Below are 26,517 nucleotides of genomic sequence, written 5' to 3' on the forward strand. Positions count from 1 at the left end.
AGTCCCGTCCACGTCAGCCAATATAATTATAATTATAATTATACGCCCTGCTTCCAAGTTCAAAATATAGCAGACATCCCCTTACCCTGATGCACCTTTTCTCGGGTACGTCATCTTCTACACTTGTTCTTCCCCGTCCCCTTCGATCGGATTCTGCTGCTGAGCCAGAGCCAATTCGCACTGCTTTTATGACTCATCTAGCTCTCAATCTCAACCTATTGGATCCCTTCGAAAAGAATCTTATGTGTAGATCGAAGATGGCAGTTGATGCGGCAGAGCCCAGTCCGAACGCCCGATCCTCTCGCCCCGCCGCAAGAAGATCAACCAAACCGCCGGTTGTATCCGAATCGTCGACCGGAAAAGTCCCCAGCTCTAGCTACTCCACCGGCTCCGGCTACATACTCGACTCCTCGACAACAACCAATTCCGTCTCAAGCTGGACCTCCTTGCCCAGCCTCCGCAGGGCGTTGCCGGAAAATCCTCACATCTACGACTTCGCCGAGATTCGCTCCGCCACCAACTCCTTTCTCGCCAAACGGTACTCCTCCTCCTCAACGCCGTCGTGGCGGTGCATTCTGCGCGACAAGGACGTCGTCGTTTTCCAACGCAAGTCGCGGCGTTCGATAGAGTTGTCGCAACTGAGAGAGCGGCTGTCGGTGATTTGCCGGAGTCACCATGTGAGCATAATTAAGCTCCTCGGGGTTTCGATCTCCGGCGACAACATTTTCTTCGTCTACGACTTCGTTAACGGTGCTAGCGTCTCGGATTTGCTCCGGAACCCTAAAAACCCTAACTTCACCGTGCTTTCGACTTGGATGTCGCGAATGCAGATCGCGACTGACTTTGCGCACGGCTTGGACTACATCCACAACAATACGGGGCTCAACATTGGCCTCGTTCATAAGCACATCAAAAGCAGTGCCCTAATCATCACCGAACCATCATTCAACGCCAGGATATGCCATTTCGGCGCGGCGGAGCTCTGCGGCGAAACCGCCATTGAGAATAAGGAAAACAGGGGCCTCGAGAAGAGCCAATTCGGCGAGATCGAGGAACCTGTACCAGAATCGCCGGCGGAAACGAGTAGATCGGACGCCGGTGTGGCTAAATTCGAAGGCGTCAGGGGGTACATGTCACCGGAATTTCGGGCGACTGGAATAGCGACACAGAAATCAGACGTGTACGCCTTCGGCGTCGTGATTCTGGAGCTTCTTTCCGGCGGAGAGCCTATAAAGTACAAATTCGAGCGGACGAGTGGCCAGTACCAGAAAATCTCGGTGGTTGAGACGGCGAGACACGCCGTAGAAGGCGGCGCAGAGGAAGTGGAGGGGAGGGTGAGGCGATGGGTGGACCGGAGGCTGGGGGACTCGTTTCCGGTGGAGTTGGCCGAGAAGGTGATAAAGGTCGCTCTGGAGTGCGTACACGTGGATCCAGAGGAAAGGCCATCCATGGGGCGCGTGGCCGGGAAGATATCGAAGCTGTTTTTGCAGTCGAGGACATGGTCGGATCAAGTCAGGGTCCCGACCGAGATTTCTGTTTCTTGGACCCCTCGTTGAGCAATATATTAATATTTAGGGTCCTGACTGCTAATTCTTGTTCAAATTGGGAGTGGGATATAATTATTTAGGATTCTTTGGACACGGTCGGAGATATTCACAGATTATTATACTAATAAAACAATAGATTACAGTTTGCTGTGATTGCGACAGAAGTGGTGTGATGCTGATGCTGTGAATAGGCATCTCTTTCGGCGAATACTTTTTTCCAAACAAAAGAACCAAGTTAGCAATAGTTTGTGTCGTGTCATTGCTTCTAATCGAAGAAAACAAGTCAGCAACCGTTCACGTGGTGGTCAATTGAGATACGAATGTCTATACTTCAATTTATATTTTTATTTTGCAAATCTTAACAGGTGATAAAGAGAGAGATGAAAAAACCACGAGGAAAAGAAGTTGACCATGCCAGGATAAAAAGCTCTATTCCCGGATAGGAACCTTTGCTACCTTCAGTGTCCCCCCAAGAAACCCAAATCATCTGACATTCTGTCAAATTGGACAAATGTGGAGCTAAATTGACAATTCTTAGGTTGCCTTGCAAAGGAGACAGACTCAATGACCAACATCATTTATCATCAAAATGGTGCACCCATTAAAAGGGCTCCCATTTTGACAATCGTCCACATCAACCGCTCAGCTCCCATCTCCGACTTAGAACTTTCTCAAGGTTAAGGGTGTTAAAACTTACCATCAAGACTGCAGAAATCAAAATCGACAAAGAATCTGCTTATTGCTAGTTTAACCCACCAAAAGGAAGTGGAAAGCATCTGCTTCTTGATCCTTTGAAATCCCTCATAACCATATGGCCTTAGTAACGATTCCAGCTGATTCAAATTTCTTAATTTTGTTGGGATTATCGTGCTCATCTTGCTCCATCACGTGCTTTGTACTCCGTCAAATGCTTTGTTGCTAATGAATTTCTCGGAATTTGCACTGCTCGTTGGCTCATATAATCAAAAGACCAAATCAAGGTCATATTTCTTAGTATTTATCATGCTCATTAGCTCTTCCACTTCTCTGCTGAAACCATCTCTCAGTGTCCCAAGTCCATACTCCCTACCATCTCCAGAACCCAGAATATCACAACGAACCACAAACAAATGGAAGAAACAGAGCCCGTTTCGCAGCTTCAACAGGAATGGTGCTAACATGCCAGCAGAGGCTTCAGTGAAAATGGTAGATCGGTGCGGCATTCAAAAACCCAAGGCCAAAAACAAGCAGGCAGCAATAAAAGGAGGCAAGGCATAACTAACAAACAGAAGAAAAAACAAAGAAGAATTTATAACATGGTTGTATTAGCTTTCCCCATTTCTTAAAAAATATCCTTTCATCTATATATCCAGTACCTAATTTCTAACGATATTTGACTGTACACTAAACTCTAACAGCAGTTGACAGAGGCACCAAACCATCACACGATTTGCTGGGAATTGGTGAGGCAACAGAAGCAGTTTGCAAGACCTGCGTCTTTCGCTCCCGAGGATACGGATGCATGGCAGCCAACTCCCTGATACGATGCAGAATAGACGGTGGAATTACCTGTGATGAATGCTTCCTTCTTGATTCAACCTGCACAGGCCACATTTGACTTCAAGCATAGAACTTCGTGGCTAAAAAGCACATTACAAAAGAGTTTCATGTAGTGCCTCTTCTAAGTATTTCTGTTGTACAGGCATCAAAAACCAGCCATCCTTTGAATTCCATCCAAAAACACAAATCAGTTCTTTGAAAAATTTTATTATCTTTATATTTCCTTATGTTTAACTCCGCCCGGGGATGTTTTCCACTGCCGATCTCAAGCCCGGATAAAAGAAGAGAATTGTGTTAGATAGCCAACAGCCAACGTAAAACTTAGTCGGATTCAAAACATGAACTCTAGAAAAATTATGAAAAAATGTTTGAGCGTGGGCATAACCCTTGATAGCGACGCGCTACTGTCCGCGTGTAGTGTCAAGTGAGCTAGGGTCGCTGCATCGACGCCCAGATGTAGTGACAAATGAGCAAGGGTCTCCGCATTTGCTTGGATGGATGTGGGTAAAGAAGCTAGTCCAAAATCAAAATCAAAAATAAAAACAAAATCAAATTCAAAGTCTAGGCAAAAAAAAAAAAAATCATAGATTAAGGATTGGATCATGGAACGAACATTAACAGGCAAAGCTATGGAAGTGGTAAATGTGATGATTATGAGAAAAATTAATATTATGTGCCTTCAAGAGACGAGATGAGTAGGTAAAAAAATAAAAATTTTATCAGAAACTAAATATAAAATATAGTACATAGGTAATGATCGAGCGAAAAATGGAGTGGGGATTATTATGGATAAAAACTTAGTAGATGAGATGGTGGATGTAAAGAGAATAGGGGATATGATTATTATGGTGAAGGTTAGTCTAGGAAGAATGACTATGAATATCTTTAGTACATATGCACCACAAGCGGGGTTAGGTGATGAGATAAAAACAAAATTCTAAGAGAATCTAGAGGGACTCATACAAATGATACTAAGAGGAAAGAAAGTGATTATAGGAGGTGACTTAAATGGGCACGTGAGTAGAGACGGAAACAGGTATAGAGAGATACATGGAGGGTATGGATTCGAGAAAATTAATAACGAGGGTAAGTCTATTCTACATTTTGTTATGGCTATGAGCTCATCATAACCAATACCAAGTTCAAAAAACAGGACGAACACTTAAATCAAATATAAAAATGTCACATCAAGAACCCAAATAGATTACTTCCTCATGAGACAAGAGGATCGGTTATGTTGTAGGGATTGTAAGGTGATACCGGAAGAGTGTTTGACTACTCAACATAGACTTCTAGTACTTGACGTCCAAATAAGAAATTGAAAGAGAAAAAATCATATAAAACAAAATCTTAAAATCAGGTGGTGAGATTTAAAAGGAGAGAAACAACTAATCTTCAAAGAAAAATTAAAAGGTAGAAGAGAATGGAAGGGAGAAGAATAGACAAACCAAATGTGGAAAAAAATGGCTAACGCCCTGAGAAGCACGGCAAAGGTAGTTCTTGGAGAGACAAATGGTAGAGCCACTAACCTTAAGGAGTCTTGGTGGTGGAATGAAGAGGTACAATTCAAAATTAAAAAAAAAAAAAAAAAAACTTGTTATAAGGCTGTATATCAATGCAACAATGAAGAAAATCAAAAAAATTATAAAGAAGCAAAAAAGGCAGCAAAAAGAGCTGTTAGTGAAGCAAGGTCAAAAGCATACGAGAATCTATATAAACGATTTGATACAAAAGATGGAGAAAGAGATATATATAAATTAGCTAAAGTAAGAGAAAGAAAAACACGAAATTTAAATCAAGTGAAATGCATAAAAGATGAAAATCAAAATGTATTAGTAAATGAGGGAGCGATTAAGGAGAGATGGAAAGAGTATTTTACAAAACTATTCAATGATGGTGGTGACACAAGAGTTAGGTTGGGACATCTTAGTAACTCTGAAAGGAACGTGAGTTATACATTTTATTGACGCATAAGTTCAAATAAAATAAGACAAGCATTAAAAAAAGATGAAAAATTATAAGACGGTGGGACCGGATAATATACCAATAGAAGCATGGAAATGCATGGGAAAGGAGGGCATCTCCTGGCTAACGCAATTATTTAATGCGATCTTTAAATCAAAAAAGACACCAAATGAGTGGAAGAAGAGTATTTTGGTTCTTATATACAAGAACAAAGGAAATATTCAAAACTGTGAAAATTACAGAGAAATTAAGTTAATGAGCCATACCATGAAACTCTGGGAGAGAGTAATAGAGCACAGACTCAGAAAAGAAACAAAGGTCTTGGAAAATCAATTTGGTTTCATGCCTGGTAGATCAACAATGGAAGCTATATACCTACTGAGGCGCCTAATAAAAAGGTATCGGAATCATCAAAAAGACCTACATATGGTGTTTATAGATCTAGAAAATGCCTATGATAGGGTCCCTAGAGAAGTATTATGAAAAGTTTTAGAGAAGAAATGAGTCAGAATAGCCTATATACAAGCCCTTAAAAACATGTATCACGGTGCAAAGACAAGGGTCAGAACATGCGGAGGGGATACTGAACCGTTTAAAATTACAATAGGACTGCATCAAGGTTCTGCACTAAGTCCATACTTATTTGCTCAAGTAATGGATGAACTCACTAAAGATATTCAGACAGAGGTGTCATGGTATATGCTATTTGCAGACGACATAGTGTTGGTAGATAAAACAAAAGAAGGGGTGAACACTAAGCTTGAGTTGTGGAGAAACAATTTAGAATTTAAGGGATTTAAATTAAGTAGAAAGAAAACAGAATATATGAAATGCAAATTTAGTAAGAATGCAAGAGTGGAGGATGCTATAATTAAATTGGAAGACCAAATCTTACAAAGAGAAGACCATTTTCGATATTTGGGATCAGTGATTCAAAAAGATGAAAAAATTCACAAGGATGTCGCACATAAAATTGAGGCAGGTTGGCTAAAATGGAGAAATGCATCAGGGGTGTTATGTGATGGTAAAATCCCATTAAAACTGAAAGGAAAATTCTATAGGACAGCTATAAGACCAGTCTTGTTGTATGGCTCAGAATGTTGGGTAGTCAAATACCAACATGAGCAAAAGACGAGTGTAGCGGAGATGAGGATGTTAAGATGGATGTGCGGCTATACAAGAAAAGATAAAATTAAAAATGAAGTTATTCGTAATAAGGTAGGAGTAGTGACAATCGAGAAGAAGATGAGAGAGACTAGACTAAGATAGTTTGGTCATGTGAGAAGGAGACCAAGAGACGCTGCTGTGAGAAGAGTTGATGAAATGTAACAATTAGTCAAAAAAAGAAATAGATACAGATCCAAGAAGATTTTGGGAGAGACGTTAAAGTTTGATATGAAGTGTATGGACATAAATGAAGATATGACAAAAGACAGAAATACATGGAAGTTTAGAATTCATGTAGCCGACCCCACATAGTGGGATAAAGGCTGAATATGTTGTTGTATATTACCATATGTTTCTTTAACACACTCATAGCATTTCCCTATCAAATTCAAACCATTCAACAGCGTATTATTGTTTCATCTTTCATATAGAAATCATATCAACTTTTGCGTGTGTGGGTGGGTGTGGTGATGGTGGTTGGGAGGGGGTTGCGCTTTAGAGCATCTGCAGGAAGAAAAATAAAGGCTGCGAAGAAGCTCATTCAAATGGCCTACAGATTAAGTATTCTGGGGGAGTTTTTTCCTTCCTTTTTCCTGTCTAGATCATATCCCATCTAAATATTGTATTGAGAATACATTAAAAATATTACTTAGTCTCCATGGTCCGAAAGCCAAAATTATTAAGCACCGTTAAACAAGGGCATATAGCGTTACAAGTGGTATCAAGATTCAAGAACAATCTAAGTAGCAATCATGCATGCGTGCAAGATGTGTTTGCAACTGACCAATTCTAGGTAGGTAAGATTTGTAGCATTTGGCAGCATACTGGAAAAATCCTGGGCAATATTAGGTCTCAATAGCTTTCACTACCAACTCGAGGTGAAGAACCACAATAAACCCTAATTCACTGCATCCTCTCCACAAATAATGGCTACCCCCCAACCCGTTCTAAAAGATAGGATTCCATGTAATAAGCATCTGTTATTCAGCAACCCCTTTGTAAAAAAAAAATTGCAAAACCAGAGTTATATTCTGTCTATATGGACAGATTTTCTAAACTCAAGTCCAGGACATATCCTCATGTGATGTTATTGCTTGATCGTAAAAATTCTCTACCCAAGAAAAAAAAATACCAATCAGCTAACCGTCTGTAGGCAATGTGTGAAATGTGGAAGCGCAACTGTAGATAACATAATGCAGAACAAATTTACAAAGTTGATTTGAAACCAACCTCCCTCTTGCTTCGCATATGTGGGCAGCTGGCCCTAAGAAGATTGCGCCACTTATCCTGAAAGCTCAAATAAATGATTAAGACCCAGAAAAGAAAAAAGAGTGAATAGCAAGATGAACCCAATACTACCTTAAGATCAACGGAAGTTCTATTCGCAGATGATCGGAACATTAGCTTTTTTATCTCAGTCCATCTTCCCACTCCATACATAGAAACTCCTTCAACCAACTTCAATACCTCTGAGAGAGACCAGTACATATGATGTTTTCTACGAGTTTTACCCTTCTGACTCTTGGTCCCCGTGCTATAATCCTCTTCAGACACACAATTTTGTGATTCAGTTGAAAAAGAATCAGCATCAGAATCGGCATTTGCACTTAAGAGGCTACTGTCCTTGCAACCCTCAGATTCAAGCACCTGAACAGAAAAGGATGAACAGTACTTTGAGATTAAGCAGTCATGATACTAATATAATCAACCAGGTAGAGCAGCTTTAGGCTAAAATTAAGCCTTTGAACAAGAGTCAGCAAGGATAAAAATGAAGTATAAAAGACCATGAACTTTTACAATTAGTTTTAGCAGGATATACTTCTCACCTTTTTCTTTGAATGGTCTCCCTGAACAGGTTCACCAAATGGAACCTGAATACAAGCTCCTCTAAAAGATTCCTTCTGATAGACAAAATGTTTTGCTCTAAATCCTTTGTGAGAATGCTTCTTATAAGATCCATTGTCCACAACTTTAGGATTTGGGCATGCATTAGAATTCCCGCGTCTCTTTTTATGATGTCCCGAGTGTTGTTCCAATGATTCTTCAATGTATCTCCGAGTAGGCTTGCGCGATCTCTTACCCATAACAAGTACAGTTTCCTCTTCTCTTAGTTCAGAAAAACTAAATAATGCATTTCTATTCTCAGAAGATGATGCTTTCAAAGAAACACGGTTCTCATTTCTCTCCTCCACATAGTTAACTCCAGGCCTTCCTTTTAAATTGGACATAACTTTAAAGGAGGTTGACACTCTTTGGGAGCACTGATCACTTGTTGGCAAGATCATTTCGCTTTCTTTTTCATTTGCAGCTACAACAACACTCTGCAAACCAAATGAGGGAAGGGGGTGAATTGAGGTTGAGCCACTGCTTGTCCGTAATGGTGTTCATGCCAAAATATGTTACAAAAGCATTATGCACCTCATCAATTGTCATATTATCAGGCAATGACGAATTTTGACATGCACTGTCAAGCACTGGGATACATGCAATGGACACTTCAGGCACCTCAGCAACACAAACAGCGTCTTCTGAAACCATGGACTTGCTTTCCATATGCATGTTTCCCACAGCTGATCCTTTAACTGGATTGGGATGTGAAGCTTCATCAACAAATTCGGTATCTGAAAACAGACAAATTTTACACCAAAAGTTCAGCAGGAAGAGAAGGAAAGAGGGGCGATGGGGTTTTGCATATGGCTCAATTAATATTTATTGTGTCTGAACAGGTAGGTAGTATCTAACATCAAACACTCACCTAGAAGATAGTCTTCACAGGTATCTGAAATGTTATTTTTTACATCAAGAACCATTATATCGGTTCCTGACAACGCCTCATCTGAAAACTAAAGATACAGTAATCATTTAATATAAAAATAATCATAATACAAAATTTAAAATAATAGAAAACTCAACTAAAACCTTATCAAAAGGTAAAATCATATGATAAATCTGAAAATGACCAAAAAAAGGAGGCAGGCACCATTGGCAATTTATGAAGGGGGAAAGATTGCAAATTCTCTCTCTCTCTCTCTCTCTGTGCACACACACACACACACAAAAGATACATACACGGATATGATCCGATATGGCTGCAAAAAATGTAAGGACAACAGCACTAAACCTTGGAACATGAGGAACCAAGATGACATGGCAACCAATGGCAACCAAAGAAATCCCATCAATTTTCCTTGCCTGTGATTTAGGGTTTAGGCCATGGATAGAGACGCCCTAACATCCGTCCTTTTTATCTCTAATTTAAAATAATATGAAAAACTTCTTATTTCAAATTAATATCAATTTAAAAATTTCAAATATGAGACCGGATTACACAACGAAGCCATTAATGGAAAATCCCATGGTTTCCCTCGGTGGAATCCCGATCGTGCAGCTTACATGAGACAAGTGTTACATGCCACCATATCGGGTTTTAATTATTACATTATTGCAGCCCTCATATAAAATCTTAAAAATTTCACCGAGACTAGAAAATCCATAGATCAACCTTGTGTAAAGGTACAAACCCAAAGGGCATCATTTAACCCATCGAAAAACTTCATGAAGTTGACTATTTACTAATACATTGTCGTTGTGACACATTTCTGTATTTTTAATATTTCAATGACCAATCCTTCATCTTTTGGGATGATTCATACACCACTGGAAAGCTTATTCAATGAGCTACAACATATCCAAATTTCATTTTATTCCAAGAAGGTTTGACCCTCCTGAATTGTATTCAAAGTCAATTAGTCTATCTGACTGCACTGCACAATTGATACTCCAACAGGCATATCTTTTTCTACAAGATTCAAAAGGCAGTGAGGCTGGATTCATTAGAAACTAGACTTCAGTTTTCATCATGTAAAATTTTCTCAGAATTTTTCATGCCATCCACAATTCCCAGCAACTCCCCGAAATACATTGACGCACAACCACGTTTTAATTTGGACTATTTACACAGGGTTTACAAGAAAAATTGTAAGCAATTGTAGAAAAATTGTTTTCCCATGCTTCTTGCACCAAAAGTTCCAAAGACATTCTAGTTTCCGATAAAAATATAATTTAAGACATAATCAACTGATAGCAACTTGTCCAAGGCCAAAATAGTAGCATCAAAACACTGTCACCCAGCAACGACAACAAGCAAGATGTCTCTATTACATAAATATAAATGGAAATCTTCTAATGAGTCTCTGAACTTGCAATCTCCCCACGAGTATCTGAAAATGATGGAGATGCAACCATGTGCTTTGAAAGCTTAGTAAGTTATGCAACCCCCAACTGCATCCTCTACATTTTCAAGGTCTCTAAGACCAAGTATGTTTGAACTTCCAAAGACGGTAGCCCCTAACCTCGAGTATTCTCACCTTAAGATTTACGTACTGATCTCTCATGGACAATGGCCACTAACCTCAGCCATTCTCATCTCTAGATACCTCCCCAATCTGTACCGATGATGGCCCATAACCTCGGGCATTCTTGTCTCAAGATCTCACACACACAACCCCAGCAGGTCCCCACGACATTTATACAAAGTAAAGAGGCAACAATGCATCCAATACGCAAAACCAACAATATATCATGCCAAAGAATGTTCTGTGCAATATGAAACTAGGGTAGAGGACTTACTAGGATGAGTTTAGGAGGTAGAAAACAGCCAACCAGTGAGCATCCCACTTTTAAAACTACATTAGGAACCAAACAATAGGCTAAAACTATTCTCATAGCTAATCATGATAGCAAATAAATCATAATGGAGTTAGTCTCATTCTCATTGCCTTGATGAAGAATGATCCAACTCCAAAGGAAGAACCCTCCAACTTATCCTCTCCAAACTCACTCTCCCTTAACTTGCACTTGACAAAATGAGAGACTGGGAGGATCACCTCCTATTTATATTGCACCCTTGCTTTTGTCCTTTTTCCCCTTAAACTTCTTTTAAAAAATAAGAAAGAAAAGGGGTGACATGAATGGGAGGGGACCCAAGTGGTCCCTTTAATTCCTCTGGCCAGCAGCCAGCTGGCAAGGGGGCAATGGCCAAAAATATGCCTGGCCCTTGCACTAGGCTGCACTTGGCCATTGGCCAATTTTATTATTATTTTTCTACCGCACACACGCCCGAGCGCGCGCGCACACACACACATATCTATAGAGAATAGCTAAAATCAGTCCGGATTACGAAAGAAGTTGCAGTCTGAACTTGTCAAAAACGACGCCATTTTGACTCAAACGGCGTCATTTTGCAATCTTCACTCCCCTCTTCTCTTCTCTTTTAGCAAATCTAACAAGTGACAGTGATGGTGACAAGCAGATCTAGAACAAGCAACTGCGACAGCAACGGGCAAATCTTCTCATCTCCAACATCATATTAGCCCATTCAATATCGGCTCGTCATCGTCACCTTCGTTGCCTATTCCAATTCTGCCCAACAATGTCGCCGCCACCTGTTAGATTTGCAAAAAGAGAGGACAACAAAAAGAGGAGAGAGAAAAAGAGAGAGGAGGACAAAGAAGATTCATAAGATGACACCATTTTGACTAAAACGACATTGTTTTGATGAGTCAGGACTGCAACTGACTAAAACAACGCTGTTTTGATAAGTCCGAACTACAACTTTGTCAGGGTCCTAGGGTTACCGCAGAGAGTTAGGTCAGATTTAAGGAGGAATTAAGGCAGAATTAGAGAAAGAGAGGAAGAAAACAGGAGGTGGTGTAAGAAACAGGAAGATCGAGAGGGAGAATAGAGGGAGAATCGGGAGGAAGAAGAGAGGAAGAGAAGCCAGGGAGACAGAGAGTTTGGAGAGAGAAAAACAGATGATTCAATTGATATAATTCTCAATAATCCATCTACAACAGCCCTAGTAGCTTTATATAGCTACTTCAATAGCTTAACAGAAAATACAAGTAAAATAATTACCCTAACAACCCAACATAATTAACTATTCTGAGGGATAATCTACTACACTCAACCCTACCATAAACTCTTATACATCCTAGGGTCCTGACAAACTTCTTTTGCAATCTGAACTGATTTTAGCTATTCTCATATCTCTATGTGTGAGTGTGTATATAAAACCATCCTTATCTTCTTCCATTATTTTCCCACGTGCCAACATTTGTATACATTTTTAATTACAATTTTGACCAATAATTTCACCATCTTTTTAACTTCACTCCTAACCAACTCAAAGTAAATTAAATTCTTGCAATTTAAAAAAAAAATGCTACTCAACCCATAAAAGCACTTAACGAGTCACTTATACCCCTCATAAGCTCAGTTTTAAAAATCCTCTACATTCAACCCACCTTTCTTGTTTATTATTTATTTATTCATTTAACTTCTTTAATTATTCCTTGATTATTATTTATTTATTCATTTAACTTCTTTAATTGTTCCGGACAAAATTACAGGTCATTACAGATTACTTCTAGAACTCATGTAGGTGGTCCCACCTAGTGTAATTACAGCTTGTCTTCAAGCCAATCAATTCAACCACTTCCTTGGCAATTCTGGAAGGTGGTAAGCTTAGTGTTCTTGGGTTTCTTGGTCACCAGAAATTTTATTAAATTGTTTGTTGGCAACGCAACTAGATCTCCTAAGAATTCCAACTCTATAGAGTGTTATATGTCCTAGGAACCGCATATATTCAAATTCATTAGTAATGAAAAGATTTACTGCAACAGACACAGGTTCACATGCCAATAGCAAGATTGGGATGAGAAATATATCCATTACTTAACAACACATACTTCTTTAACTTTCTCAAGCAAGTTATGCCCGCAACTCAGTGCATCTGAAAAGTAAATCAAGCAGAAAAGCATTAGTAATAAACCAAAGAACCAAGAAAGCAGCAAAACGAGAGACAGTGAAACACATGTAATTATTTGTTCAGAATAAATACACCTGCAAAACAGGTTAACAGGTCAGAATAGCAATACACTTGCTATTTAAATCTGATTGATGGACCACAAATACATTATATAATTATACATGTAAAATATGTGTACATTGTATGAGGTAATCTAGCCTGCAACTCCATGCAACAACTACCTAGATACAGTAAAGATTTACCAAACAAAAACTAGTTAATTTCACCCATTAACAAAATTAGTTTGGCAACTATTCTCCTGATGCTTTAATCATACTAGACAAAAAAGAGGAAGCTTCAAATGAATGCCTCAGCTCCCAAAATATTCCTTAAAATGAATATCCCTATAGATGAAAAAACAAATAAATGAATCACATTGGCAGCAAATTACAATAAATGACTTCATTATTATGCCTTGGGGAATCCGATGATTGCTAATATCACAATTTGTCACGAATTTCTTTAGCATGAAAGTACATTACACATAAGCTAGTATGGATCACACCCCAACTATCACCCAAAAAGAGTCAATTTACAGTGACATACATCTTCTCCAGATATTCCTTTCAGTATTACAAATTATCATTTCAAATAGAAAGAAAAGAAGAAGAAAATAGCAAGACATATAACTAGAAGCTGACAAGAATATTACCGCTATCAGGTTTTGTAGAATCATATTCAACAGCTGAAAACTCATCACAAGCAAAGCACTTATGATGATTGAAAGCATTAAAACCTAGAACGTCGTCACCAAAGTCATTGCAATTAGGTTCTGCTAGCAAATGTTGAACACCTATTACTTCATCTTCCAAGGATGGAAAAAATGATCCATCTTCAACCTAGACAACAATAAGAAGAAAATCATGTTGGCAAGCTTCATATTTCTTTATTGGGGGGGAAGAAAAACCAGCAGAGACACAAATACACAGTACCAAGGCAAACATCGGATAGGAGAAAAAAAAGCCCATTTTTTGGGATAGACAAAGAAAGAAAAACAGTGCACAGGCGTGCTGGGGAGGGGGGGGAACCCTATACAGAAACAGAAAATAAAGAGACAAGGCTGCATAAGAAGCTCATCAACAAAAAAAGCAAGGGAAAACACGCAGGATAGTGAACAGAACTACAGCACCACAGGAAAAGAGAAACCATAATTGATCCCCTAGTAGAATGAATCCACTGCTCCTTGTCCTTGTAGGTAATGCTATTCCTTTCCAGACGTGTGCCAAATCAGAAAGGAAATAATGAAACCTCCAAATCCCTTTGGCTAATTGAAACAGAGCTGTTGAATTATTAACCACGATATGATCTAAAAACGTAAGTTATTAGATGGATGGTTAACTTTATCTTTTATACTATTATTTTACTCCCAACACACCGCCTCACGTGTGGCCAAGTTTCACTGATAACTGGTCTAACCAGGTGAAACAATTTAATTATTGGGTTGGCAATGTGATTTGAACTCAAGACCTTTCCCTGCACTGATGCCATGCTGAATTATTAACCACCATCTGGTCTAAAAGCTTAAATTATTAGATAGGGAATTAACTTTATCTTTTATACTATATTTTACTCTCAACCAAAAACCTCCAAATGATCCACTGAGTCACCAGTCTCATTGCATAAAAAGCACCAATCTGTTTAAACACCAATCTCATTGCATAAAAAGCACCAATCTGTTTAAACTGTAACCTTTCTCCTCAGGTTGTCAATCATGAGAATAGCTTTACAAGTGGTTGTACAGACCCAAAAAAAAATGCAACCTGAGAGGAGCTCTCATCTTCAAATAACTTTCCACGATAGGTATATGCCTCTATCAAAGACAGTGTCCTAAAGTTAACCAACCAAGAATCCGCACCCTAAACAGGCCTCCAAACCCATCACTGCTCAAACAAACAATCAGGAGCTATCTTTGAGAAGGCCCAACAAATTATATCATCACCCAACCTTAATTTGACTGTTTATCCACAACAATAGATAACCAAGCACAGCCCTTCGCAGGAACACTAAAAATACACCCACTAAAGCACCTCTATTACCAGAGAAACAAAATAGGTCAGGAAGAAAATAAAGAACAGGTTTATTATCAAAATATAGAACAACCCCATTTCCAACCCTGAACTGAATATTCATGAAGAAAGCATTTCGGTGCATCATCATACCCCTCCAAACCCCACAACTCATAAGCAAACCGATAATGACCCTTCCTCTCAACAGAAAATAACCAAAGTATTTACAATCAGAAAGATCGAGATTCCTAATACCTAGGCCACCAACTTCTACAGGATAGAACCGTATTCCACATACATGATGATACTTAAAACTCATTAAGAAGTCCCACACACCACCCCTACCCCCCCAAGAGAGAGAGATCCCTCTTAAGTTAGATGAAAGCAAAATATTGCTTCTTCCATAGGGCAAGCCAATTCTAAAATCTTCCTATAACACAATTCGAGATTAATTTAGCTTTAAATTTGGATCAAACAGGGAGCCCTGAATAAGTCAAGTGAAGCAAACCAGCCCTACTAAGAGAAAAAACAAAGTTGTTAACTAGAGAAATCATGCCAAGATCGCAAGGCATATGTAATTCAACTAAGCACAACTTAGTTTTGTACATATCGATAAGCATTTTCCATTTATATATTATGAGCCGAAACAGAAAATTTGCAGAAAAGTGAAGAAAAGTCTCAACATTAACCTTGATTACTGCCAGATGAATTATTTGGCATTTATCCATATTGACAAAAACTTTCATCTCTGTTGCTTACTCACTCTACAAACATATTGTCTGAATGGCATTCTTAATGGAAAATTACCTGTCCTAAATGAAGCAATCAGCAATTATATCTTTCAAAATGATTACAATTTGCACGCATGAAGTTTACAGTTACATATAAAACTTGGAAGTATTTTTTAAGTTATTAACCCATGGCGTTAGAAATTGGATCGCATGAGTAGTGAAAATCTAAAAGTTTCTTTAAATAAAAAACAAAAAACAAAAGATGCAATATACCAAGGGGGAACAAACAAACTGCAAGTAGGGGTGGAAACCACACAGAAAATGAAAAGTCTTAATGAACCATAATGATTTTAGTAGTGAAAATCTAAAAGTCTCAATGAACCATGATGATCATTAGATCCCTGAGAAAAAAGATCAAGCATCAAAATGTTGGATGGTTAAACTTGATTAACGATATTTTAAAAATTTTAAATATTTCTAGACACACATAGATCCTACATGTACTGTAATGAGTTAAAAGATCGTATTATGTTTTAAGTTGTTCGAGTAAATTAAGTATTCATGGATGTGATTGAAAGATCATTAATGAATGTGTTCATTCAGTACATATACAAACTCTGGTGCATGTTATTGGAAGCCTATCTATTTGCAGAGATTCATTCATTTATAATCTGACAAGTTGTGAGAAGCTGTTTCTCAGTTTATTTATGGACACAGCAACTCAGAATCTGGCATTCATACAAATGTTTTGGCAATATAATAAATCTTACCAAATCATGAACTGTAACAAATGTCTCTTGACTAGATCTTGGGACCAGTAGTCCATCATCATGATACTGTGTTCTGATAAAACTAGAAGTTAGCATTTTAGCCATTTTCCTCAATAAAAACCGTATGTTTGCTTATGTAGAGCATGTTTCCTTAAAGAAGTTGGGAAGGCCATGCAACCAAGAAACTAAGGGGCTGTTCAGTTGCAGAAAACTGCCCCAGTTTTCCAGAAAATTACTCTACAGAAAACAGAAAACTAGAAAGCTAGTTCAAGTACAAAAAAATTTCAAATGGAAAATGGATATTTGGAAAAAGCAGTTTTCCGAAATTGAAATAAACGTAGAAAACCACTAAAATGAGTTTTCTAAGTTTTCCTTGTTAATTTAGAGATTTGGAAAGTACCATTTTCCAAAAAATTTCTATAAATCATTTTCATCTCATTCTCTAAAACAGGTTACGTGCAAAAATTAAAACAACTCTCTTTTTTTTTAACATATGTTTTCATTTTCTAGATTGGAAATTAGTTTCTGTACGTTTTCATTTTCAATATTGGAAATTAGTTTCTGTATTTTTAACACTTGAATGCGTTCTCCAATTTTTCCATAGAAAATGAAACCTAGAGATTTTATATAGAGTGAAAACTGGAAATCATCTTCCACAACTAAACAGCCCCTAATTTCTTCTGGTTGTACATTTGGAACACCAATTAAACCCACTAGACAGAGCAATCTAACCAGATAAATTAGCACAGCAGAGCACCCAGATGCAACCTGAGTCAAATAACCAGAAGACCAGAAAGAAAATTGACTCAGCAAAAACTTGGACACAATATCTTATAGAATTAATTTAAAAAATTATTTTTTTCTCAATTTTAACAAATATTGAATATCTTATGGCCAAGAAAATAGAATGGAATTCTATTCTCAAGCCCAACACTATTTTGTTTCTCTGAATTCATTAAAGTATTTCTATTGTCATCAGCAGAACAATGGCATGAATATAGATTAATTCGAATTTGGCACCAGCTTCAACCCAAATCTACATAGGCTAAACATTTCATATGCATACATTTTGTACCATCCCATGCCTTTACTGTTAAGCAGAAAAAACAAGACAAAGAAGAAAAAACAAGAAAAGACTCAAAGAATAGAAATAAGAAAGAAGTCCTTAACCTAAGCCTTGTTTATGAACTTTATTAAAAATCTGTGATGCCTGGAAGAATAAGAACCAGACCAGCCAAAGTAACCATCCTTATTCTTTCATTTTATCAATAATTATTCAATTCAAAATGTTAGTTGTACACCACTAATTAAGAATTACCATCATATAGACATTGGAATAAAATACGTTATTACCCTCATGAAATTAAGTAGCATCACAATACCAAAATCACAATAATTTTCTCAAGACAGTAAAAGAAATGTATTTGAGTTATAAATTGTGGAAAAAACTGCAGTAACAGATCTATAATCAATCTCATCAACATGTATAAGAATACCTTAACCTGACTGAGATTCTTGCCAGACATGTTTAAAGCATCATTAATGGTAACACCATCTTTGGGTCTCTCCATCAGTTCCTGACTGTATTCACCCTGCCCATCTTCTGCCATTCTCTTCAAAATGTAAAGTACAAAGCCTCAAGACACAAACTTATAGATATTATACTCCACAATTGTTGAAGCTAAAGCTTACAGAATGCAGTGGAGTTCTGTTCCAACTTTCAACTCATAAACATACACTAGTCATATAATATCTGAAAGAATTTACGGATACAAGTTTGATGCATGAAGTAATCAGACAAGTCCTGAAAGAATAATTACCTCATAATATATTAAGCCTCTACATTAACCTTTTATCTCTTTTCCTTATGAATGAACTTACTAAACATTTTCAATCAAAGGTGCCTTAGTGTATGTAATTTACAAGTGACATTGTCTTGGAGGATGAGACAAAAGAAAGCATGAATAATATGCTCGGGAAATGGAGGAACACTTTAAAATCGACAGGTTTTAAGCTGAGTAGATTAAAAATTGAATACAATGTGTAAGGTTAGTAAATATAAGTGTGAATGATATTATGTTGAAATTTGACGATCAAAACATCCCCCAAAAAAGTTTATTTCAAATATCTAAGATCAATCATCCATCCAAAATGATGAGAGGATCAACGAGAAAGTTATCCATTGTATTAAGGCAAGATGGTCACAATCAAAAAGCACATCCAAAACATTATATGATAGCATCATTTTGTTAAAACTAAAAGGAAAATTTTATAAGACAACTATAAGGCCAACTTTGTGTCACGACCCAAAAGCGGACAAAGGGTATGATTGTAATTAGATGAATGCATGTAATAAGCTACTATAGTACTTTGCGGTTATAGCTATGGGCTGCTTGTACTTGGATGGTTATAATCGAAGGCAGCCCATAAAAGGTATTAGGCGCCGAGGATGGAAATTATGAATGAATTGGACATAATTCTTTCCCTCTCAAATTATTTTCCCTCCAATCTCTCTCTCAATTTCTCCCTCCATTTCTAATTTTCTCTCTCTCACTCAATTCAAATCCCTATGGCTACTCTACTTACTGAATTGTTCAAGCCTCCGATCTAAGGCCTAATATTTTGGTATCAGAGTCGGTCATCCTCAGAGATAAAAGACAAAACCAATTCGAGCAGGATCAATGGTAGAAGGCACATGCATGAAGCAGTTGGAGACGCACTTGGAGGCATTGGAGTTTGGAATGAACCAGACTCACGAAGCAATTGCGCAAGGAAGAGAATATCAAGCCGCTACCAAAGAAGCAATGTAGCGAAAACTAGAGAAACAACGAGAGACTATCGACCAATACGGGCAGAGAATGCACATCATATTCAATATGTTCTCTGCCCTTCCACAATTCAAGCTACAACCTAAATTTCCACCACGGTCGACGATGGATCCCAATTAATCTAGCCATGGGATACTTCCACGACCAGACGGGGAGAATCAAGTGAACCGTCAAAGGCGGACACGTGAGTACCAGTAAGAGGCCTGAATTCTCACGTTACTATTCATACACCTATGCCTCACTTAAAGACTCCCATGTTTAACGGATCCAAGCCTAGGTGGTGAATTCGTCGGTGTGAGGTTTTTATAATTGTATAATGTACCTAAGGTACAGAGGGTAACCATGGCAACGACATATCTCAATGATATTGCCGACTCCTAGTACCAGGGGTGGACCAAAGCAAGAGAAGTGGAGGCTGGATGGAATGATTTTGTGGAAGAATTGTGTGTGAGGTTTGGGAAGAAGAATATGCCTGATGTGGTTGAAGAATCCAAGATGTTGAAGCAAACAGGGTCGGTGGTTGAATACTTGGATAAATTTGAAGAATTGAGGGCCTTACTGTGGAATGCACAACCACATCTCACGGAACAATACTTCGTATCTAATTTTGTGAGTGGCTTGAAGGGAGAACTACGATCCATGGTCAAGATAATGATGCCTACCACAATTAGGCAAGCGGCGGAGAAGGCCAAGTTACGAGAATTGACGTCAGAAGCCATTTTCGGCAAAGGCAAGGCGTGGCCTAGGGGTAGCATTAACCCTCCACAACCTATGGGGATGAATTCGAGGGGGACGAATGCTGGATTAGCATTGGGACCTCCTAGGACAAATAATAATGGGGTGAGAGGGACTACAATGGAGCATAGAAGACAGTTGGGACTCTGCTCCAAATATGGTGATAAGTATGATCCCAATCACCAGTGCAAACGGCAGCTATTGAAGATGGAAGGCAAAGAAGAAGGGGAAGACAATGAAGGGGTGGTAGAAATGGTGGAAGAAGCAGAAGTAGAAGATGGAGGAGGGAAGATATCGTTCCATGCTCTAAAAGGGGAACCCACGGGGAAGATCATTAAAGTGAGGGGACAAGTGGGGAAAAGGTGGCTGATGGCCCTTATAGACAGTGGCAGCACACACAACTTCATAAATGAGGCCACTGCCATGGACCTGAAGTGTGAATTGAGGGCCACCACTATAATATCTCGATAATTCGGGAGCAAATAATAATTATTAGTTTTTGCATTTGAAGTGAACTGTGATTTATTGGGGTTTTGTTGATTTGAATAATTTAGTGGAAGAAATAATTATTATATTTGAGGTGATTATTGAATATTTGTGGGTTTAAGGGAAATATTAATTTATTTTGTATTAAAGAGATGGGCGAGTAATTGTTGAAAATTTGGGATATAAGAGATATTATTATGTGGGGTGTGTGTGTGTTAATTCTTGGAAGTTGTGGGTGTTAAGTGTAAATTCCAGAGGTAGGATTCGCGCATATAATGGTTGAAGGAGCAGCTAGTGCGGGTGGCACGAGCGCGCAAGGTGGAGGGGAAGGTCGTGAGTTCGAGGCTCGGATGTAGGCGCGCGCAAGGGAAGAAAAATGCTGATTTTTCAGCAAGGCCAACCCCAAAACGACGTCATTTTGGGGTAAGGAGGTGGTGCGTTAGGCTGTCACGCGATAGCTTTTGGTGGCCTTCTTCTTTTGCTATTTAACTCCCGATTTTGGGAGCATTCAGCCATGAAATCAAACAACAATAGAGAGGAAAAATTGGTGAAGAAGAAACAGCGCACATAAGCTAAAATAGGGGAGAAAATTAAGAGGAAATTGAGGGAAAATGCAATTTAATCGAGGTTTAAATAATCATGTAAGTGGGGTAAATTATGCTAGTAAATCTCTACGGTTGGAATTTAATTTAGGGTGCGATTTTGCTAATTTTGTTGAATTATATTATTTTGCAACATGTTTTAATTTAGCGACATGTGGGCATAAAGACACTGAAATCTGCTAATTAAAGGTAAGCTCCTTACTCCCTTTGCGAATCTCCTTCAATTTATGGATTCCATTTCCTTCCTTAATCTGATTCGGTTCCGCGCGTTATTTACCGTGTTATTAATTTAATGTATGGGTACCTTTGATGTAATTTAAATTAAATTAAATAGGAGACTTCTAGGGTTTAATTTGGTAAGTGTTTACGGGGTATTGTATCGCCCCTATTTCCTTGGGAATGATGTCGAGCCAGTTTGGGACTAGGTTCCTAAAAGGTTGGTGGGTTTTGGTTGTGGTCATGGTTTCCCGCAAGTGTGAGTTGTGGCAGTGGGGTGCGGGAGTTGTCGACTAATGAGGTGATATGTTGACCATCTGGTGACGCTAGAGCGAACCATTAACTAAGCTGAGGATGGTTGTCGACTGGTTGTTCCTAGTCACGAACTGTCGACTGATGCCTAGTCATTATCAATCGGTTCTGCCATTATGTGACATATCGCATGACATTGCAGTGCATGGGATTGGGCTTGCATTCATTGAGGGTCATGCTTGTATGTGTTGGAAGTGTGAGCATTGGCATAACACAGTTGGCCTGTTGAGTGCTGACTTATGTATGTTAGGCGAGCATATACATTTAGAGCATTCGCTTATGTAAATTCCTACGTGGGCGTAGCATGACCTGATACTTGCCTTATGGGGGCTTTGTCATCACATTAATACTGTAAAAGCCATTGCATTCCTTATTTGATGCATTGCGTGGTTATAGTATAATGTGAATTGTGGTATGGAGTTGACCCTCAATAGCTATGAGTGGAGCTGGGCTCTGGGTAGCTATGACTCAGGAACTTCGGCATGTGGATTATGTTGTGAGAGCCTTGGGCTCATGTGGATTATCTTGTGGGAGCTTCGGGTTCATATGGATTATGTGGTGAGGGACTCAGGTTCACGTGTTTTATGCCAGCCAGTCATGGCTGCGGCAGGTTTGTATGCCGGGACTTGAGTGCTAGGTTGTGCATTTCTTATGTGGGCCCCAAGGACCATTATGTGCGTTGGTATATTTGTGTTATGCACGGAATATCTTCATGCATGGTATGGATGTGACATTATCATTTGTGTGACTAGCTGCGGTAGGTTTGTATGACGAGACTTGGGTGTCAGGTTGTGCATTTCTTATGTGAGCCTCAAGGACCATTACGTGCATTGATATATTGGTGTTATGCACGAGATATCTTCGTGCATGGTATGATGTGACATTATCATTTGTGGCATTGCATTGTGTGGGGCATATTCTAGGTGAGAGATTTATTCCCAGATTTACCTTTATTCTTCTCTTATACTTGTTAAGCCTTGTGGCTCACCTTGTTTTTAACATCATTCCAGGTGTGGGAGTTGATGTCGAGGATAGGTTCTATGGCATGTCGGTTTTAGGTGACTAGGTGTACAAGGCAAATATACCATTACATACATTGGTATATTTGTGTTATGCACGGAACATATTCGTGCATGGAATGATGTGACATTATCATTTGTGGCATTGCATTGTGTGGGGCGTATTCTGGGTGAGAGATTTATTCCCAGATTTACCTTTATTCTTCTTTTATACTTGCTGAGGCTTGTGGCTCACCTTATTTTTAACATCATTCTAAGTGTGGGAGCTGATGTCGAGGATGGGTTCTATGGCATGTTGGTTTTAGGTGGTTGTGTGTACAGGGGCAATCCCCACCGAAAAGATCTTTGGGTGTGAGTTGTGGTTAGGGACTTAGAAATTGTGGTTTGTTGTATTTGATTGATTGATGCTTTATTATGTAAAGAAACGCCCCTAAGATGTGTACTTATATTTAATTTGCTTCCATTGTTGTATAATTGTGGGGCAAAATTCCAACCCATGCATTTGAGTTATTAGCTGGTTGTAAATAGAATTTGAGGAATTTCTAGATCGTCACATTCACCCCATTGACGATTATTGTAGCCAATGGTACCCATATGTACAGCCATTATAGGTGTGCTGACTTCAGGTGGTTCACGCAAGGGAAAGAGTTTGCAATGGATCTTAGGGCCCTAGAATTAGGAGGATGTGATCTTGTATTGGGGGTTGATTGGATGAGGACGATTAGTCCTCTGACATTTGATTTCAACAAGTTGGAAGTTACAATGGAGGTGGATGGTGAAATACTAACCCTGGTAGGGAGTCTAGAAACAGGGAATGCAAGCTCTTTTCAAGCTAGGGAGATAGAAGAAGACAAATGCAGGGCCAAGAGTGACAAAGGAAAGCAGACATTTGCGAACACATTGCCCCAAGATAAGGTAACTACACTAGACTCCCTCCATGTACTCTTGACTAAATTTAAGGATCTATTTGCTAAGCCTACATCACTCCCTCCTAACCGAAATCTAGACCACTCCATTACCCTTAAACCCAACTCTAAACCAGTTAATGTCAAACCTTACCGTTATTCACCTGTGCAAAAATCTGAGATCGAAAAACAAGTGAAACAAATTGTTAAAAGGTTGTCTTGAGTATATGGTATAAGAAGAAGATGATGGTATAAGTAGTGAATGATGGCAGTACGCTAGAGTTCCTTTGAAGAATTAAATAGAAGTTGTAACCCAAAAACTATAATTAGTAATATGTGAGGGGTTAAACTGTAAATATTTAATGTCTTCTCTAGAGATATCCGCCCACTCTATAAATAGAGGGCAAGGGGGTGTGCGAGAGTGCTAAATTAAGTCTTTTTCTATTGTAACGAGTGTTGTATGTTCTCTAAGAGGAAAGGCTAGATTTTGAGGTAGCTTTTGTAATCTTGAGAGAGAACTAAGTGTTGGGTGTACTCGAAAATAGGGAGGATGTTTTCTTGCTGCTACATCGATTGATTCTCAAAATAAAAATTACTCTCGGAGGGGGTTTTGAAGACTGGATGTAGGGTTGCATCATATGCAATCTGAACCAGGATAAATCCGCGTCTACTAATGTTGGTTTGATTGTTTCTTGTTTTTATTTTCATTCTGTTTTGATTGCTTAAGTTTTTTGTTTCAATTCCTATTAACATCGAGAGGGTTTGTGAGTGTTGAGAGAGGCCTATATCATCTAAGGGTAATTCCGCATATTCCTAGGTTAACACAAATGCTTTCAACTTCCCTGACTCAACCCAGCCAGAGCTCATTTGTCTCCCCAGTCCTATTAGTAAAGAAAAATGATGGGACTTAGCAATTTTGTGTGGATTACTGCCAGTTAAATGACCTCACCATCAAGAACAAATTCCCTATACCTATCATAGAAGACTTGATGGATGAGTTGCATGGAGAAATCATTTTTTCTAAACTAGACCTGAGATTGGGATACTATCAAATCCGCATGCACTCTAATGCTATCCCAAAAACGGCCTTCTGAACCCACCAAGGCGTTTATGAATTCTTGGTAGTGCCCTTCGGGCTTACCAACGCCCCTACCGCTTTCCAAGCCCTGATGAACCAATTGTTTGCACCCTACCTAAGGAAATTTGTATTGGTATTCTTTGATGACATACTCATATATACCCTGACTTAAAGCTACACTTAAACCACCTAAGGACAGCTTTTGAGATCCTTAAATTCAATCAATTGTATGTTAAAATGTCTAAGTGTTTATTTGCCAAGAAAGAGGTGGAATACTTGGGAGACTTGATCTCGGGTGAAGGTGTTAGTACAGACTCAAAGAAGATATCTGCCATGACAGATTGACCGAGGCCTTCCACGGTGAGGGAATTGAGGGGCTTCTTGGGATTGATTGGGTATTACCAGAGGTTTGTCTCTCATTATGAGGTAATCAGTAAGCCCCTTATGGAATTGCTCAAGAAGGATAAATTCCAATGGAGTCCAAAGGAAAAGGTAGCATTCACAACACTAAAAGAGGCCATGACTCAAGCACCGGTCTTAGCCTTGCCAGATTTTTCAAAAACTTCTGTGGTGCAAACTGATGCTAGTGATCTAGGGGTGGGTGTAGTGCTCATGCAAGAGGGAAGATCATTAGCATACATCAGTCAGGACTTGGCCCCAAAGCATATGGGACCAAGTGTTTATGATAAGGAGTTATTAGCGATTTTGGTGGCAGTAGATAAGTAGAGGCACTACTAGGAGGGTAACCATTTCATAATAAAGACCGATCATGAGAACCTTAAATACTTGTTACAGTAAAGGCTACACACCCAGCTGCAGAAGAAAGGGGTATCCAAGTTGCTTGGGTTGGATTACACAATCCACTATCAGCAAGGGAAGGAGAATAGGGTGGTTAATGCACTCTCGAGAAGGGAAGGAGGGGTCTGTTGTAATGCCATCACCGTCGTGATACCAGATTGGGAGAAGGAGATCACTGACAATTATCAACACACTAAATGGTTTAAGGAGTTGCAGGAGCAATTGGCTGTGGAACCAACAGAGAGTAGGGGATACATACTGTCAAACGGATTGATCATGTACAAGGGCAGAATAGTAGTGGGAAATGATCAAGGTGTGAAAAGCAAAATTCTACAATCCCTCCATGATTCACCCTAAGGGGCTACTTGGGAATTCAAGCTACTTATTACAAGGTAAGACAACTCTTCTTTGGGTCGGGATTAAAGAAGGAAGTAGTGGAGTTTGAACATGTGGCCTTACCAGGCGTATTACAACCACTGATCATTCCAAAACAGGCTTGGCAGGGGATATCTATGGACTTTATTGAATGGCTACCTAAGTCGGAGGGCAAGGATGTAATAATGGTGATTGTGGACAGATTGACCAAGTTTACTCACTTTGTGAGCCTCACTCACCCATTCATGGCCTAAGAGGTGGCAAGACGGTTCTTAGATATGCTAGCAAAGATACACGGGGTTTCCAAAACAATAGTGTCTGATCAAGATAAGATTTTTACCAACCACTTTTGGCAAGAGTTGTTTAAAGGATTGGGAGTAGGATTACATATGTCCACGGCCTACCATCCGAAGACCGATGGACAAACAGAGAGAGTTAATCAGTGCTTGGAGTCTTATCTAAGGTGTATGTGCTTCACCAAGCCTAGGAGTTGGAATTGATGGTTGTCTATGGCACGGTGGTGACACAATTCTAACTGCCACAATGCCCTAAAAAGGTCTCCATTCAAAG

General features: G+C 39.0%; 2 protein-coding genes across 2 annotated transcripts in view; one reads left to right on the plus strand and one right to left on the minus strand.

Moving 5' to 3' along the window:
- LOC127800946 (lysM domain receptor-like kinase 3) lies at positions 1–3,014 on the plus strand. The gene has a single exon (XM_052335681.1). The coding sequence runs from the start codon at positions 90–92 to the stop codon at positions 1,554–1,556; it is 1,467 nt and encodes a 488-aa protein (XP_052191641.1). The 5' UTR covers positions 1–89; the 3' UTR covers positions 1,557–3,014.
- LOC127800930 (uncharacterized) overlaps positions 2,835–26,517 on the minus strand; it is a 26,608-nt gene continuing 2,925 nt past the window's right edge. The window contains exons 2-10 of the mRNA XM_052335680.1: positions 18,090–18,206; positions 13,739–13,925; positions 12,968–13,011; positions 8,974–9,061; positions 8,637–8,839; positions 8,045–8,539; positions 7,578–7,865; positions 7,449–7,505; positions 2,835–3,125 (exon numbers count right to left, since the gene is read on the minus strand). Of these exons, the coding sequence (XP_052191640.1) occupies positions 2,931–3,125; positions 7,449–7,505; positions 7,578–7,865; positions 8,045–8,539; positions 8,637–8,839; positions 8,974–9,061; positions 12,968–13,011; positions 13,739–13,925; positions 18,090–18,203 (1,671 nt within the window). The 5' untranslated portion in view covers positions 18,204–18,206 and the 3' untranslated portion in view covers positions 2,835–2,930. The remainder of the gene's footprint in view (positions 3,126–7,448; positions 7,506–7,577; positions 7,866–8,044; positions 8,540–8,636; positions 8,840–8,973; positions 9,062–12,967; positions 13,012–13,738; positions 13,926–18,089; positions 18,207–26,517) is intronic.

This window comes from Diospyros lotus, chromosome 1 (assembly GCF_014633365.1).
Source record: "Diospyros lotus cultivar Yz01 chromosome 1, ASM1463336v1, whole genome shotgun sequence".
NCBI classification, from domain to species: domain Eukaryota; kingdom Viridiplantae; phylum Streptophyta; class Magnoliopsida; order Ericales; family Ebenaceae; genus Diospyros; species Diospyros lotus.

Excerpts from the sequence above, each read along its gene's own strand:
- LOC127800946 (XM_052335681.1), top strand. The coding sequence starts at position 90 with ATGCACCTTTTCTCGGGTACGTCATCTTCTACACTTGTTCTTCCCCGT.